Source organism: Zonotrichia albicollis, chromosome 29 (genome assembly GCF_047830755.1).
Source record: "Zonotrichia albicollis isolate bZonAlb1 chromosome 29, bZonAlb1.hap1, whole genome shotgun sequence".
NCBI lineage: Eukaryota > Metazoa > Chordata > Aves > Passeriformes > Passerellidae > Zonotrichia > Zonotrichia albicollis.
In genome coordinates this window covers 2,297,706-2,315,444 of record NC_133847.1, presented here as the reverse complement: position 1 = coordinate 2,315,444, position 17,739 = coordinate 2,297,706, and the positions used below count along the sequence as shown (strand labels likewise).

The following is a 17,739-nucleotide window of genomic DNA, read 5'->3' as shown; positions in this document are numbered from 1 at the left end:
GCCCAGGAGACTGAGGGGAGGCTCCTCGGGGGCTGCAGCTCCTCCCCAGGGCAGGCACAGGGGCAGGGGCTGAGCTCTGCTCTGGCACAGGGACAGGAGCCCAGCAAGGGCTGCAGCTGTGCCAGGCCTTGGCATGGAGCTCAGGGCAAGGTTCTGCCCCCCGAGGCTGCTGGGCACTGCCCAGGCTGCCCAGGGAATGGTGCCAAGGCTGCCAGAGCTGCAGGAGCTCCCGGGGGTGCTCAGGGTGGGGCTGTTGGGGTGGCTGGGCAGGGACAGGGCTGGATCAATGATCCCTGAGGGTCCCTTCCCACTGAGGACATTCCAGGTTCCATGGGCTGTCCGGTCTCTGAGCCTGTGTGGAGCTGGCTGTGCTGGCAGTGCAGGCAGTGGGGTCGTGTCTGTCACCCCTGGTGTCACCTGAACTCTCAGTGGCTGCTGCTGCCCAGGGTGCCAGAGCTGGACAGGGCTCTGAGCAGCCTGGGCTGGTGCAAGGTGGAACAAGATGGTCCCTAAGGTCTCTCCCAACCCAGACCAGCACTCCCAGGGTGCTCAGGGTGGGGTTTGGGGTGGCTGTGCAGGGACAGGGGCTGGATCAGTGATCCCTGTGGGTCCCTTCCCATTCAGGATTTTATGACCTGAACTGCTGGGATTTCTCTGTTCTCTGGCTGCATCACAGAGCTGCAGAGTCCCTTGGGGAGAAATGGTGACACCACTGACCAGTGCCCTCCTCCCATCCTCACTGGGGCTCTGAGGTCACTGCTGCAGCCTGGCTGGCTTTGATGGAGCATCAATAACCATTCAGAGCTGCCTCTTGTGCTTTGGGCATTATTTTACTTCAACTTTCTTGCCCTGAAGCAGTTCTTTACAATGTGCCTGTCAGATTAAAAGGCAAACTTAAAAACCTCCATCTCTGCAGGGCTCAGTTTCATTCTCACCAATGTCACAGTAAGGTCGTATCGTAGCCAAAGGGTTGTGCCACGAGCATTTTTCATGTGGGCTCAAATCAGTTATGGGTATTTTGGTTGCCAAGAGATGTAGGCAAATTGTGGAGGAGATCAGAGGAGAGCCAGGGAGGCCATGGAGCAGAAGGAATTGACATTGAGAAAGCTTAAAAGGGCCAATATAGCTCAGCTAAGCAACATCAAAGGGCACCCAGGAATATTGGAAGGGTTTAATGCAGCAGCCAAAGGAGATATTGAGCAGAGTGCAAGAAGTTATAATTATTCAGTGAAATGAAACAAGCAGCCTGAGATCAGTAGCAGGAAGAAACTTTGGATAATGAAGTTTTTAGGGAGCTGTGGGTGGCCTTTGGGAGGGGTATTTGAGGGCTGTGTTACCAATTATCAGATACATTTGCATTTAAACACTGAAATGGGAGAAATCTCACATTTAGTGACGGGACAAGGGGGAATGGCTTGATGGGGAATGGATAGATAAGATATTGGGATAATGGCTGGATGGGATATTGGGCAGGAATTCATGGCTGTGAGGGTGGGCAGGCCCTGGCACAGGGTGCCCAGAGCAGCTGGGGCTGCCCCTGGATCCCTGGCAGTGCCAAGGCCAGGCTGGGCAGGGCTGGGAGCAGCCTGGGACAGTGGGAGGTGTCCCTGCCATGGCAGGGCTGGGATGATCTCCAAGGTCCCTTCAACCCAAATTGGGTTGGCTCTATCACTAACAGCAAGGCTGAAGATGGGCCTTTTGGAGGAATTCTCTTCCAGCTGTGCTTTCCAGTCTTAATGCTCCTTGTTCAAAGAGTTTAAAAATCAGCTTGTACAATAATGGCCAGATTTTAAAAATGATCACCCAACACATATTTCCCTGTCCATCCTGAGCTGAGACAAGTTCAGAATAGTGGGGAAAGTTCAATTTATGAAGATAGGAGACTTGTTAAAGGCAGAAACACAGGCAGTGCTTTGGTGCTGAGAGCTGAGCTGTTTGTGTGCAGGAGCTGCCCTGTACCGGCGCCTCAAGGAGTACCTGATGACTGAGGAGCAGCTCAAGGAGAATGGGTACCCAATGCCTCACCCTGAGAAGGCTGGACGGGCTGTGCTCTACACTGCAGAGGAGAAGAAAGTCACTGACTGTAAGTTCTGCTGCCTCTTTCCTTCTGCAGGGTTTGCTGGACACAGCAGGAGCTGCCCCTTGGTGCTGCTGGGATGGGGAGTGTGGCTGCAGAGCTCTGCTGCATGGAGAGTTTCTTTCTTCAGCTTTCACATCCTGACACTGCTATTTTTGACCCAGAGTTTATAGTCTGTGAGGCTGAGGGAGGTTTCTAATTTCTAATTTCCAGGTAACAAGTGTCAGGATGAAAAGAAACAGCTTCAAGTCGCACCAGGGGAGGTTTAGATTGGATATAAGGGAAAATTTCTCTGTGGAAAAGGTTGTGAAGCATTGAACAGGCTGCCCAGGGCAGTGGTGGAGTCATCACCCTGTGAATGTTGAAAAAATGTGTGGATGTGGCACAGGGGACATGGTTTAGTGGTGGCCATGGTGGTGGTGCTGATGGTTGGATTTGATCTTAAAGGTCTTTTCCACCCTCAGCCATTCCAGGATTCTGTGCTGCCAAAGAACAGCAATTCACCAGTTGGAAAGAGGCTCCTGTTCTGCACTTGGTGACCCTCCCCTCTCCCAGGGGAAGGATTTTTTTCTCTCTCAGTCTGTGTGAGCTGCTGTTCTGGTGGGATAAGGACTGACACAGGGACAGGCTGGCTTTGCAGTGCGTCCTGCTCTGCTGCTCTGGATTGCAGAGTTTTCTATTTGTTCTCATGGCACTGCTGGGCCAAACAGTTCCCCAGAGCCCTTTGTGCAGTGATCATAAAATCACAAAATAGTTTGGATTGGAAGGGACTTAAAGCCCATCTCATTCCACCCCTTGGAACACCTTCCACCAGACTGGGTTGCTCCAATCCTCATCCAACCTAGCCTTGAACCCACAGGTTGGGTCAACCCACAGGATGGGGTCTGCTTCTGAATTTTCTGAACTCATGGCCTGAACTCAAGATTTCTGCTCCTCAGCCTAAAGCAGGCTGTGCTGCAGCAGGATAAAATCCAGCCTGGTGATTTCTGTTGAGGTGATGTGCCACGCTCCCCTGAGCATGTGTGTGGAGAGACCTCACTAAAGTGTGTTAAGTGCTCATCCATGTTAACACCTTGTGCCTACATTTGTCCTGTGGTTGCTGAAGCAACCTGGGCAAAAGCTCTCTTGCATTAACACTGTCAAGTGCTGTATTTGTGAGAGCCCTTTTTTCCCAGGAACCAGCCAGCTCCTTTATATGAACCTGAGCCCATGTTCCTGGTTTTGTTCCTGTAGTTTCCTGCAGATGCTGTGGGATCTTTGAATTTCTCCTTGTTTAACTAAAGCTGTTGGTGCCACTGTGACCAGTTGGGCAGTGCTGGGAATGTCCTAACAGCTTTAATGCTCACACAAAAATGCAGTTTTGGTGGAATCATGGAATTGCATGGAGATGAGAAGAATGATAGCTGCTTCCCAGTGTTTTTTTGCATCTCCCTTCCCCAGATTTTGGGCAGTAAAAGCAGAGGTGGTAGGAGGGAGCTGTTGCAGACTGCCAGGCTTTGCCCCAAGTGCTCCTGCTGGAAAATCCTGACAGAAAAGCTGTGCCCTAGAAGAGCTAAAATGTCATTTGGAAGTGACAAGGCACAGATCCCCTGGAAACCAGGTTTCATTAGCTTTGGTGTCCAAAGAATGACTTATTTATCCTGTTCTTAAAATAACTGTGTTAGACTCCAACGTAATTTGCTGTGCATGGAGAAACAATGCAGCAAACCTTGCTGGAACTGGGGGCAGCTTATGTGAACCAAAGCCACTGGAGAGTCTTTGTGTTTGCCTCTGGGGGGCAGATTTCAGAGGGATTTCTGTGCTTTCATAGAAGTTTACAACAATATTTGGAATAGTTTATACCAGAAAACATCATTTAACAGCGTTTGGGGCCGAGTGATAGTGATTTGTCGCAGACATTTCTTCATAGAAATCCTTTCTTTGGGATTTCTCCTTCTTCTGGGAAGCAAAGGGCCCCAGAAGAAGAATGTAAACAATTGTTATCAGCTGTTGTGAAATGTAGCAGGTGTCCCTGTGATTGGCTCATCTTCCTTGTGTACCATTAAAGGCCAATCACAGGAGCAGCTCAGGGACAGATTCCCTGGGCAAAGAACTTTGTTATTCATTCTTTCTATTCTATTCTTAGCATAGCTGCTCTCTGCAACCTCTCTTTTTCTTCCTTTTAGTATAGTTATAATGTATTATATATCTTATATCAATAAATCAGCCTTCTGATCAAGAAACAAGATTCTCGTCCTTCTCTCACCACAGTGACCGTCTAAGGTCGCTGTAATAGTGATTTCCTCTGCTTTGGCCAGGTGAGGGGTAGGAAGGGCTGCTTGCAGTGACCTGGCTGTTTGTTTGTTTGTTTGTCTGCTGTCCCCAAGCCTCGTGCAGGATCTGCTGCCGCTGTGGCACCGAGTACATGGTGTCGGCCTCGGGGAGCTGCGTCCGCCGGGAGGAGTGCGTGCACCACTGGGGGCGGCTGCGCAAGCAGAGAGGTACAGCCCTGCCAGATCTGCCAAAAATCCCTTTGCCACCATTGCTTCTCCTGGCAAGCCTCAGCTTCTCCATGTTTTGCTCCTCTGGAATGTGATTTGGAGAATTGTTTACCCAGCATGTGAATTGGTTTTAATTAATGGCCAATCACAGCCAGCTGTGTCGGGCTCTCTGAGTCTGTCACAAGGTTTCAATTATCATTCTTTGCCAGCCTTCTGATGTCTCCTTTCTCTTTCTTTAGTGTAGTTTTAGTATATCAATATAATATATAATACAAATAATATAATATAAATAATATAATATAAATAATATAAATAATATAAATAATATAAATAATATAAATAATATAAATAATATAATATAATATAATATAATATAATATAATATAATATAATATAATGTAATATTAATGTAATATAATATAATTTTATAATAATGCCATTTAATATAATATTATTTTAATATAATATATATTTCATATAATATATTTTAATATAATTTTAGTATATTTTTAATATAATAATATAATATAATCTAGTATAACATAATTTATCATATAATAATTTAGTATGATATGATATAATATAATATAATATATATAATATAATATATATATAATATAATATATAATATTATAATGTAATATAATATTAATGTAATATAATGTAATTTTATAATAATGCCATTTAATATAGTATTATTTTAATATAATATATATTTCATATAATTTTAATATAATTTTAGTATATTTTTAATATAATAATATAACATAATATAGTATGATATAATATAATATAGTATAATATAATATAATATAATATAATATAATATAATATAATATAATATAATATAATATAATATAATATAATATAATTAATATATCAGCCTTCTAAGAACTTGGAGTCAATTCTCACCTTGTCCTGGGAGCCACAACAACACTGCAATAATCAGTAACCACAGGTTGGCCCTGCTGCCTGTGCTCCAGCCCCAAGCACAGGCTCTTCCTCAGCTCTGAGCTTGATTTTGGGGCTTGTCATACTCCCAGGTGGTGGCACTTCTGTGCCTGTCACTGCAATGACCTCCCCAAGAGCTGCTGGGCTTGGCTGTCCTCAGAATGTGACACTGGGGCTGCAGCAGGGGGGTTTCATTCTTTTTGTAAAGGAAAAAAAAAACCTTCCTGTGCTTTTGGGAAAGAATCAGCCCTTTAACAGGCTGGCTGGGAGCACTAGAGGTGTGTCACTCCCAGGAGAGTTCACTGATCTGGGCTGAATTCATTTGCAGCAAGGCACTAACCTAGTTTGGGCTCTGCTCTGGTTTTCCATCATTGAGTGGCTTCTGGAGTTTGTCTGGCTGAGTACCAGAGACTTAAACTCTTTAGATTGCTGCCTGTGAATCCACAGTTATTTTCCCCCTGTGTTTGACACATTTTTGTCATGCTTATCCAGGGGATCTGCAGTGAAAGCTGAAGTTCAGGGCTCTTGTTAACAAGAATTTTCTCCTTGACCCTTCCTCTCTTTCTCTTTCAGTGCCAGGTGGGTGGGAAACTCACTACAGCTGCTGCTCTGGAGCTGTGGGGTCACCAGGCTGCCAGGTTGCTAAAGTAAGTGATGGAACAACACCTCTTTATTCTCTGTGACATTTGTGCCCTGCTCACAGTGGCAGTGGCTGGGAAATCCTTGCTTAAGCCTTTAGCAGAACAGTGGCTTCCCTTAAGGGGATAAAAGAAGTGCAACTTAATTTATTTTTTTTGCTCTGCAGTGGTAGGAAAATCCAGTATTTGACACTCAGCTGTCTGGAGTGAGCTGGGTTCATTTATCCTGAGCTGCCCAGCTTGTCTACTTGAGGGACATAGGAAAGCTCATGTTCTTCAGTGAATCACAGAAGAAATGAGAAATAAAGGATTTCGTTTTAAAGAGCAGTCTCAGGGCCTTGGCAACAGTGCCAAACCCTTTTTCCCATCTTTTCCTTTCCAGATTCCCATGCTAAGGTAACTTTATCCTGGTGGACAGATTTTTTCTGACAAGTTTTCTTGGTTGTAATGAGGGGAGGAACCTTCCCAAGGAGCATGTTGTAACTCCAAAATATCACAAAACTTCTTTGGAGGGAGCCCAGCACTAGAAAAAGGAATTAAGGACCTTCTCAGGTGTGGAGTTTGATGGAGCAGAGGGTCTGGGTACCTTTGCACAGGTGCTTTTTTCTTTCCCTTAAGCAGCAGGAGAGTTGGTGTGCCACCCCACATCCCCAGTCTGTCCTGTGCTTTTCTCCCAGGTCTCTGGGCATGTTTCTTGTCATTGTTTTAGTGGCATTTTGACATTTGGCAGCTGCCACACAAGGGGAGAACAAAAAGCTAGAGGTAGAAGGTGATTCTGGGTAAAATTCAAGGTTTGTTACAAATTTATTTGTTTACACCATAAAAGCCTGCCCTGCACAGTTGGATTGAATGGCATCAGGTTATTACTTTTTGTTCTTTTCCACATAAATTTAGGATTTTTTTAAAAATCAGCTTCTCTGGGCACCCTGTGCCAGGGCCTGCCCACCCTGCCAGGGAACAATTCCTGATTCCCAATCTCCCACCCAGCCCTGCCCTGTGGCAGTGGGAGCCATTCCCTGTCTCCTGTCCTTCCATACCAGTATTAAAAAGTCTCTCTCCCTCCTTTTTATAAGCTCCCAGTTTTCACAGCACCTTTTGGTAGATTCAAGATTGAATCCACAGCCTGCTCAGCATCAGAGCATGCAGTGAAAGTTTTGGATATTGGGGTACTGGGGAGCACAGAATCCTTCAGTTTTGATGAAATGCTTTGAAAACAGAAAATATTTGTAATGAGAGCATTCTCAGTAATTGGAGCAGTAAGCTGGTTAGAAAACTTGTGTGTTCAAGCACAGGGCTGGGAAATCCTTGTTTAAGCCTTTAGCAGAACAGTGGCTTCCCTTAAGGGGATAAATCAAGTGCAACTTAAATTGTTTTGCCCGGCAGTGGTGGGAAAACCCAGAATTTGGCACTGCAGCTGGGTTTGCTGCAGTTAGGCAGGGAGGCAGGAGGTGGCAGGAGGGAGCTGTGCTGCTCCAGGGAGCCTGCAGAGGCTGCTCTTTGTGCTTCCTCAAAAACAGGAGCAACTTCCCTGCCCTCCTCCCAGCCAGGAAGAATTGGGCATTTTCATGACAACAGAATTACCTAATGGGGTTTTTTTCACTTCGCTGCCCAGCTGTGTTGTGTCACACAGGGAGGGAAGGGCTGAAGCTGCCAGGGAGAAGTGTTTGGTGTCTCCAGGCTGCTGAGCTGCTCTCCCAATGCCTCAGCAGAGCAGTTCCATGCCATGGGTGCAGAGAGGACAAGTGCAGCCTCTGGCAGCAGTGATCCATGAGGCCTTTGAGCAGTGCTGCCTGTGGAATCTGGGAGAGATTGGCCTCAGTGTTGGCCCAGCTGCCTCATTAACTTCAAGTGATGCAGTTCCTGTGCTCAGGCTGTACCTGCAGCAGTGATCTGTGCAGGAAAATATGCAAATCCTGCTTTGGTTTCCTCTCTGCCCACACATGGCAGCTTTACAAGGGCCTCAGTTCCTCCTCTCTCCAGCCTTTAATCCTGGGACAAACCAGAACAGTTTCATTCTTTGTAGGATGAGACCTTTGGGAAGCTCTGCCCTGTGCTGGGCACTGCTGAGGCCCCACCTCAGATCCTGGGGTCAGTTTGGGCTCCTCATGACAGGAATGACATTGAGGGGCTGGAGCTTGTCCAGAGATGGGAACAGAGCTGGGGAAGGGTCTGGAGCTCCAGGAGAGGCTGAGGGAGCTGGGAAGGGGCTCAGCCTGGAGCAAAGGAGGCTCAGGGGGCCCTTGTGGCTCTGCACAGCTCCTGACAGGAGGGGACAGCCCAGGGAACAGGGACAGGAGGAGAGGGAACGGCCTCAGGCTGGGCCAGGGGAGTTTAGGTTGGAAATTGGGAAAATTTCCTCACTGAAAGGTTTGTAAAGCATTGGAAGGGGCACTGATGGAGTCACCATCCCTGGGAGTGCTCAGGAAGCTCGTGGGTGTGGACTTGGGGACATGGTTTAGTGGTGACCATGGTGGGGCTGCTGGGTTGGCTCGATGACCCTGGGAGTCCTTTCCAGCCTTAAGGATTCAGTGATTCCTTGGTTTTGGGCATGGCAAAGGAGGCTGTGCCCAGGTTGCTGTGGTTGTACACAGATACATGGAGATTTAGGGACAGACAAAGCTTCAGCACAACAAAAAACCCCACTGGGGAATAAGGGAGGGAGAGCATCACCTCTGGGTGTGGTGCAGCTTGGTTTTACCAAAACCGTGTCAGCAGGCAAAAGGGCAGTCCCAGCTCTGCCTTGCCCTCTGTTACCTGTTCCTGCTTCCCCTTTAAACTTCCTCCAGCTCAGATCCCCTGCTTGCCAGGAGGGTTTCAGGGTAACCAGTGGGATCTGAGCTGTGGAGGAGTGTGGGAGTACCTGTGTTGCAACAGCAGCTCAGTCATGCACTGGCTAAAACCACTTGTGAAATCACTCGCTGAGTTTTCCTGCTGGATCTTGTTGACCCTGGAGCTGGGAACAATGCAGAGTGCTTGGAAATGCCCATTATTGCCTCAAGTGTGGTGGGCTGGAGCTGCTGTGGGTGTGGCTGGCTGGGTGTGGGTGCACACATTGCTCTGGAGTCTTGTCAGAGCTCAGTGCATCCCTCCGGGTGTCCAGAGTTGCTGGGACCCCATCAGGGGACTCAGAGACCCTGGCACAGCCCAGAGCACCTGGGGATTTGATTGTGACCCCTGGAGCAAGCTGCCAGCTTTGTATGAAGACCTGAAAGTCACACAGGTTTGAATGGTGTAATAACAAAATGATCACAGGCTGAAAATGTAGATTTTAGGATTTTGGGTATGGGGGTGATGGGGAAAAGATGGAGGAACTTGGGCGTGTCCAGCCTTTCTTCTTCTTCTCCTCTATCTCCATTTTCTGCAGTGATGTTGGCACTTTGGGATTGGTTTAGAGTAGAAGTGCACTGTCTAACATAGGTGATAGGTATTGGGAATTAGGTGTAAATATGTAGTTTGTAGTATAAAAAGACAACACAGAGTGCCTGTGGCTGCCCTGCTGAGCAGATCCGGGTTGGACAGAAAGAAAATTTTATAGATAAGAATTAATAAACAACCTCAAGACAGAAAAGTGAAGAGTCCAGACTCGTTCTTCAGTCGTGTGGGCTGAAGCAGAGACATCCTGCACATCTCAGGGCAGCAATTACCAACCAAAAACCCAAGAGAGTCTGGGCTTAGGATCCTGCACCTGGCCTTGTCTTGGCCACAGGAGCCAGGAGCTGGAGTTCCAGCAGAGCCAGGCCTCAGCGTGACCCTTCCTGACTAATTCTCTTCCACACTGAAAGCTCCCTCTCCCCAGACATATCCTGCTCCTCCGTGTGCTGTCAGTACGATGCCACCAGCCCTGACGTGCCACTGGAATCAGGGCTGCCCATGGTGTGTTTGCTGTGGCTGTGAACCTCTCAAAACTTATTCCTCATTAAGAAATCATTAAAACCCCACTTTGGTTGAAGTGGAGGTTTGTTGGAGTGGGCTCTTTGGTTTCTTGTTCCTCTGCTCACCAGCTGTCTGTCTTTTCCCCTCAGCAACACGTGCACGATGGGCGCAAGGAGAGCCTGGATGGTTTTGTCAAGACTTTTGAGAAGCTGCCCACAACTGATGGCTACCCTGGGATCTATGCCTTAGACTGTGAAATGGTGGGTCCAAAGCCAAAGCAAAGCTTTTTGGGGCTGCCTGAGGTGTGACACAAGTGGCTGGAGGGAAGCTGTTTGCTGACCTGATTCTCTCTGTTCTGAATATTGGTGCTGGAGGTGCAAATGAGCTCTTATTGATTGCTGTGTTTGGCTTGAGGGCTGTGCAGCCCTGGCAGGCTCTGACTGGCCCACGCTGGGCAGTGCTGCTGCCTGGCCTTGCTGCACCAGATGTTTTTGAAATTTTTTTGGGGCATTTTGGACATTTTGGGAGCTGCAGCCCTTGGGTGAGGGGCTCCACTGAACCCCCACTGTTCTGGCCTGTGCCTCTCATCACATCTGCCCTGTTCTTGCAGTGCTACACTAAGCAAGGACTGGAGCTGACAAGAGTGACTGTGATCAACTCAGAGCTGAAGGTGGTGTATGACACCTTTGTCAAGCCAGACTCCAAGGTGGTGGATTACAACACCAGGTGAGGATGGTCTGCCTTGGCACAGAGCTTTGTGCCCTCTCAGGAACTTGTGTAAACTCCACTGACCACCAGTCCCTAAGGGCTGAGGGGCTTTGAGGTGTGTCTTCAAGTGAAGGAACCCCTCCTGTTCTGTGCTGTTGCTGTGCAGGTTCTCAGGTGTGACAGAAGAGGACCTGGAGAACACGAGCATCACCCTGCGGGATGTCCAAGCCGTCCTCCTGAACATGTTCAGTGCAGACACCATTCTGATAGGGCACAGCTTGGAAAGCGACTTATTTGCACTAAAGGTAACTTGGGCTCTGCCTTCACATCTCCCTGGGCTGCTTTCCCACCCTGGGGGGGTGTAAGGTGGAATTTAGGAATGGTTATTTCCAAGGATTGGGGGGGTGGTCTCACCTCAGGTCCTGTGTGCAGTTTTGGGCACCACAATATAAAAAAGCCATGCAGACATTAGAGAGTGTCCAGAGGAGCTGTGAGGATGGGGAGGGGTCTGAGGGGCCTCATGAGGAGCAGCTGAGGGTACTTGGTTTGTTCAGCCTAGAGGAGACTGAGGGGAGGCTCACTGTGGTCTTCAGCATCCTCATGGGGGAAGAGGAGGGGCAGGGGCTGATCTTTTCACTCTCATGACCAGACACAGGAGCCCAGCAAGGGCTGCAGCTGTGCCAGGCCTTGGCATGGAGCTCAGGGCAAGGTTCTGCCCCCCGAGGCTGCTGGGCACTGCCCAGGCTGCCCAGGGAATGGTGCCAAGGCTGCCAGAGCTGCAGGAGCTCCCAGGGCTGCTCAGGGTGGGGGTGTTGGGGTGGCTGTGCAGGGACAGGGCTGGATCAATGATCCCTGAGGGTCCCTTCCCACTGAGGACATTCCAGGTTCCATGGGCTGTCCAGTCTCTGAGCCTGTGTGGAGCTGGCTGTGCTGGCAGTGCAGGCAGTGGGGTCGTGTCTGTCACCCCTGGTGTCACCTGAACTCTCAGTGGCTGCTGCTGCCCAGGGTGCCAGAGCTGGACAGGGCTCTGAGCAGCCTGGGCTGGTGCAAGGTGGAACAAGATGGTCCCTAAGGTCTCTCCCAACCCAAACCATTCCATGATTCTGTGACTGATCCCAAACCATTTGCCTCTCACCTCTGCCTGATCTGTTCTCTCTTCTGTGCCAGCTTTTCTAGGAATTGTGGTGTTATTTTGGTGAAATTATTTTGACCTTTTACCTGTCCTGTTTCCTGCCTGGCCCTCACCAGCCTGGTGTGCCCAGGGCCCTGCCAGGGACTGTGCCCTGCACTGAGGGGTTTGTCCTGGGTCACCAGGACAGGAGCCAAGTCTTTGTGCTCACATGCCAGAATTCCCTCAGCCATTCTTTGTCCCACAGCTCTCCTGCTGAAGCCTCTGTGGCTGCCAGCTCCCAGGGCTGGGCTGGCTTGGAAGCAGGAGCTTTTCATGCCTGTAAAACACTTTACCTCTCCGTGGCACCCTTTATCCCAGCCTTGGAGAGGCTTCATCATCATCAGAAAGACATTATTTCCAGCTAGATCAGCTCGAGATGACTGCCTTGGCCTCTTAGAGGCTTGATTTTCTCTCAGCACCACGGCTGCTGCCAAGAGGAGGAGCCCAGAGCAGTGTGGGGTGTCACAGCAGAATGGCCCAGGGCTGTGGCACTAAAGCCATATCTCACTAATGGCTGTGGCAACTTCCAAGTGCTGATGGCATTTCAAGTTTTATTTAAGGCTTTATTATCCTGTTTCCTCACTCTTCCTGATCTACATAAGTAATTACCAGTGTGTCTGGGAGGGTGCCAGGGCTGAGTGCAGGCCAGGGGAGATTATCCATAACATTGGCAGTTTTGTATTCTGAGGAGAGGAGCAGGTTGTTCCTGTTAAAGTGCAGTTGTGGAGCTGTTCCTGATGGAGTTCTGGCTTGTCCTGCAGCGTGAGCTGGTGCCTGGGGGCAGAGAGGAGAGGGAAAATCGGGGTCCTGTTGGGATAACTCCAGTTAGGACAGGACACAGGTTTATCTCTTAGGCCCTGCCCTTCACTGCTGTGCTCAGGATGGGGGATTGCCCTCACCCACTGAATGCAGCTCATGACAGCAGAGAATTCGTCTTGTCTTGGCCTGAGAGGAAGAAATCAGTGTTAAAAAAGGCAAAGCCAGCCTGCCCTGTGGTTATGGACTTTATCAGGTGGGGCCTTTTGGCTGTCCTGAGCCCCTTTGGTGCAGGGCAGGGAGCACTTTGACCTGGTCAGCATCCCCAGTTCCCCCAGCTTGGTGACAATTCAGAGCTGAGCTGATGGATTAGAGGGCTGGAGCCCCTCTGCTCTGAGCCAGCCTGGCACTGCTGGGCCTGCTCACCTGGACAGGAGAAGGCTCCAGGGACACCTCAGAGCCCCTTTTGGGGCCTGCAGGGGCTCCAGGAGAGCTGCAGAGGGACTGGGGACAAGGCCTGCAGGGACAGGACACAGGGAATGGCTCCCACTGCCACAGGGCAGGGCTGGGTGGGAGACTGGGAATCAGGAATTGTGGAATCCATGCCTGGAATGGATTTCCCAGAGCAGCTGGGGCTGCCCCTGGATCCCTGGCAGTGCCCAAGGCCAGGCTGGGCAGGGCTGGGAGCAGCCTGGGACAGTGGGAGGTGTCCCTGCCATGGCACTGGATGGAGTAGAAGCCCTTTAAAAAGTCCCAACTCAAAACACTCTGATATGATTCAGTGATAAAATTTCCTTGTCCCATTCCACACTTGCTGAGCTGGTGCTGGTTAAAAACTTCCTGTTGAGTCACTGCTGTGGATGGGAGGATTTGGGGTTGGTTTGCACCCTGAAGGCCAGGCAGCATTGGGATGTACATCCTGCTTTGTCATGTGTGCACATCCTGCCCACTTCTGGCCCCGTCTCAGAACCCCAGAATGGTTGGGTTGGAAGGCACCACAAAGATAACCCAGTTCCAATGGGCAGGGTGCCCCTCACCAGACTGAGAAGCAGCTGAAAGGTTGCTGCAGCTCCCACAGGAGCTGTTGTGCAGTCAGTGTAGTTTTTAATTGAGAAATACTCCAGAGCTAATCCAGCTTCTCCAGGCTGGGGGGTTTAGGATTGGCCTGTCCTGCTGGATCAGCCCCAGTCTCTGCTGAGACTCAGGAAACCTCCAGAGTGTGAGGTTCCAGGGCTGTGGGGCTGGCACAGTGGGAATGCTGTGTGCCCACACCCTGCATGGGTGCCCACATCCAGCCAGAGCCTCCTGCCAGACTGGTTGGGCTGGAAGCTGCACAGAGCCCAGAGCTGACCAGGAGGTTCCTGATCCCCAGGAGGGCCTGTCCCTGTGGGAATGGGGACTAACCCTGTTGCTGTGCTCCTTCCCAGCTGATCCATGGCACTGTGGTGGACACAGCCATCGTGTTCCCCCACCGCCTGGGGCTGCCCTACAAGCGGGCGCTGCGCACGCTGATGGCCGACTACCTCAAACGCATCATCCAGGACAATGGTGAGACCTGAGGGACCTCCTGGCTGTGCTCTCCTCAGCCCTGCCTTCCTCTGCTCTCCCCAGCCCTCCTGACACTGTGTTTTCTGCCCTGCATGTGTGTGGTAGCTGGAATGTGCTTGTGTAAGAAGCCTCAGCCACAGCTCATTTGTGTGACCCCTGTTCCGAGGGCAGAGCTCTCCTTCCTTCCCTCCCTGTGCAGAGTGGGACCAAGGAAGGGATGTGGGAAGGCTGAGGGTGGTTCTACCAAGATCAGGTCCTGCCCTCCCTTCTCTCTCTGCTCAGCTGGGATGGACCCTCCTGTTGGAAGTGGGGCCTTTTCCCTCCTGTCATTCTAAACACTGCTGGGGAAGCTCCCAGCTGTTCCATAGCTGATGGTGTCAGGCTCAAACCCAGCAAAAATGTGGGTTTGGTGGAAAAAAAATACATGTTTAATGATAGGAGTGTTCAGCCTGGAGAAGAGAAGGCTTTGGGGACTCCTTAAAGCTCCTTGCTGGGCCTGAAGGGGCTTCAGAAGAGGGACTGGGGACAAGGGATGGAGGGACAGGACACAGGGAATGGCTCCCACTGCCACAGGGCAGGGCTGGATGGGAGATTGGGAATCAGGAATTGTGGAATCCATCCCTGGAATGAATTTCCCAGAGCAGCTGGGGCTGCCCCTGGATCCCTGGCAGTGCCCAAGGCCAGGCTGGGCAGGGCTGGGAGTGACCTGGGACAGTGGGAGGTGTCCCTGCCATGGCAGGGGTGGCACTGGAGGGGCTTGAACAAACCATAAACCACAAACCATTCTGGGATTGGGTGGAATCCTTTCAATCCCAGCTGTGCTCAGGGGGCTCCCAGGTGTGGCTGTGGCTGCAGGGCCAGGGAGGAGCTCCCTGGGCTGGGCTGGGCAGGCAGAGGGCTCAGTGGCACTGTGTTTGTGTCCCCAGTGGAAGGACACGACTCCAGTGAGGATGCCAGAGCCTGCATGGAGCTGATGGTGTGGAAGATCAAAGAGGATGCCAAGGTGAAGCGATGACCTCGTGTGGTGTCTCTGCCGTTCTCCTGCACCTCTGGGAAGAAGCAGTGCAATAAATGCCCACAGCCACTCTGTCCCCCATGCCAGCAGCATGTTCCTGCTCCCCACCACCCCTGCAGGACTCCTGCACTCACACCTGCAGTCCCCTGCCCAGCTGGTGGCTCTCAGATCCTCAGGCTCCACCTGAGGGATTCTCTGTGGTCCAAGCTCTGCCTGTTGGGCCTGGCAAGGTGGTTTGGAGTAGCACAACCAGAACTTGTTGGTTCCTAGGAGAAGCTTGTTAGAGGTAGGTTGGAGATGTGCAGAAGGATCTTTCTGGTTCAGTTAAAGGTAGATTGTTTACTTTTTTTTTTCTCCCAAATATAACTTAAATTGCCTCTGTACTCCAAAGAAGTGTTTGGAGAGGGGGGAGATGGAAGAAGGTTGGGCAGGAAGCTGTGAAGGGATTGTGGAGCTGGTGTGGGAAGCAAGAGCTGAGGATCAAGCACTTGGGAAGGGATCCTGGTGCAGTCCCACAGTGGAGCTGCAGGAGAGGGGCTGGCTCTGAGGGACAGCAATGAGGTGGCATCTGGGAATTGGCACCTGGTTCTGCAGGCAGTGCAAAGGGGGAACCCACCAGTGTCCCCCCTGCCCAGCCCTCAGGGAGCCACGAGGCAGGACAGGGACAAACAGCTCCAGAGGCAGGGAGAGGCTGCACCCCATCACTGCAGGGTGGGACAGGGGTCCTTCCCTCACCCTCAGCTGCCAGCAGGGCCCCAGTGAGCTTGTGCTCAGGGAACAAGGTTTTTGGGGGTTGCACCTAAGGGTGGCCTCAGCAGAGTGCAGGACTCCCCCCCAGGCTGGCCCTGCTGCAGGGGCTTGGCCCAGGCAAAAGCAATAGGGGAAAATTTCACCTCTTTCTTCAAAATTCCTTCATTCCACCTCATTCACATGTTGGGAGTTGTGCAAGAGTGAGGGACCAGCTGTGTGTGTGGCACCTGGACTGGAGCACTGCTGGGTGTCACTGTCACTGGGGTGGGTGGTGGCACTGGTGGCTCCCTCTGGGGACAGCAGAGCTGAGGGGACCAATCCCCATGGAGCCCATGGTCCCTCAGCTGGGCTCAGAGAGCACCTTCACCCCTGAGCAGGGACCCTGAGTCCCCCTGGCAGCCCTGGAGTTGTGTCCCTGTGTCCCTTGGTGGCTGCTGTGTCCCTGGCTGTGCCAGTCTGGGGACAGGGGGGCACAGGAGCTGCTGCGCTCTGGTTTCTGTCAGAGCCAGGTCCTGCTCACTGCTTTGTGCCCCTGCTGGGCTCAGGGTTTGGGGACAGCTCTGTGTCCCCTGCAGGTCCTGCTGAGCTGGCCCAGCTGTGGGCAGAGGTTCAGGACAGGGATGTCCCTGCTGCAGCCCCTCTCTGGCCCTGCTGGACTCTCCCATCCCACTGCTGCCCTCGGAGGCAGGGAGGTGATTCCTCTGCCAGGCTCTGCAGGAGATCCAGGAGCAGTGGGGCTCTACAGACTCCTGGTGCTGCTGAGCCCATCCTTGTTCCCTCTGGCAGCCAATTCCTCACCCCAGGTTTTGGGGGTGCAGCTCCCCCAGTGCTCCACATCCAGCTCTGCTCCTTCCCTGCCTTGGGAGCCCTTGGGCTGTCGCTGTGTCCCAGTGCCTGCAGGGACAGTGCTGCCCCTGCCCAGGCTGTGGACAGACAGTTCAGTGCCTCCCAGCTGGGGAGGGAAGGTTTGTTCTGTTTCTCCCTCTTTGCCACGTTTATCCCCAGTTTATCTTCACCCCTGGCTGCAGGGATGGAATGTCCCTGGAGCAGAGCTGGCTCTTGCCTCTTGCCTGTTCCTCACAGGCAGCTCCTGCTCCTTCCCAGCCTCCCACAGCTGTGGGCACACTGTGCTGTGTCCTGCTCTGCAGCTTTGGCTCCATCCTCCAGCCTTTCCCCATGGTCAGCCTAAACTGAGGCTCTTGGGGTGGGGGTGAGGGGGTGTCTGTGTCCAGGGATGTCCCTGGGAGGGTGGAACCACATCCAGCCCCACCATGGATGAGCTCAGAGCCAGTCCTGGCCCAGGGCTGCCATCACCCCCCCAGGCACCAGAGGTTTGGTTGGGTTGTACAGAACGATTGTAACCTGTAACTTTTTGTAATTGTTTTTAATAAAAGAGTGTTGACTAGATGCACATCCCTGAGTCTGGGACTGCTCTGCCTGCTGGTGGGTTGTGGAGGGGGGGGCTGGAGGCATCCTGGAGCTGGGAGGGGCTGGACAGGATTCCCAGGCTGGAGAAGTGGGCTCAACATGTCCAAGGTCCTGCAGGAGGGTCAGGGCAATCCCAGCCTGGGGACGAGCTCAGGGAGAGCAGCCCTGAGGGACTTGGGCTGTTGGTGGGTGAGAGGCTCAGGCTGCCCCAGAAACCCCCCCTGTGCTGGGCTGAGCCCCAGCGTGGGCAGCAGGGCAGGGGGGGATTCTGCCCCTGGGCTCAGCTCAGACCCCACCTGCAGAGCTGCCCCAGCCCTGGGCAGCAGCAGCAGGAGGACGTGGGG

General features: G+C 51.7%; 1 protein-coding gene across 1 annotated transcript in view; it reads left to right on the top strand.

Moving 5' to 3' along the window:
• Nucleotides 1-17,378, top strand: part of REXO1 (RNA exonuclease 1 homolog) — a 54,726-nt gene extending 37,348 nt beyond the window's left edge. The window contains exons 9-16 of the mRNA XM_074528434.1: nucleotides 1,946-2,083; nucleotides 4,444-4,557; nucleotides 6,082-6,155; nucleotides 10,169-10,279; nucleotides 10,630-10,745; nucleotides 10,894-11,032; nucleotides 14,082-14,202; nucleotides 15,129-17,378. Of these exons, the coding sequence (XP_074384535.1) occupies nucleotides 1,946-2,083; nucleotides 4,444-4,557; nucleotides 6,082-6,155; nucleotides 10,169-10,279; nucleotides 10,630-10,745; nucleotides 10,894-11,032; nucleotides 14,082-14,202; nucleotides 15,129-15,217 (902 nt within the window). The 3' untranslated portion in view covers nucleotides 15,218-17,378. The remainder of the gene's footprint in view (nucleotides 1-1,945; nucleotides 2,084-4,443; nucleotides 4,558-6,081; nucleotides 6,156-10,168; nucleotides 10,280-10,629; nucleotides 10,746-10,893; nucleotides 11,033-14,081; nucleotides 14,203-15,128) is intronic.
• The last annotated feature ends 361 nt before the right edge of the window (nucleotides 17,379-17,739 follow it).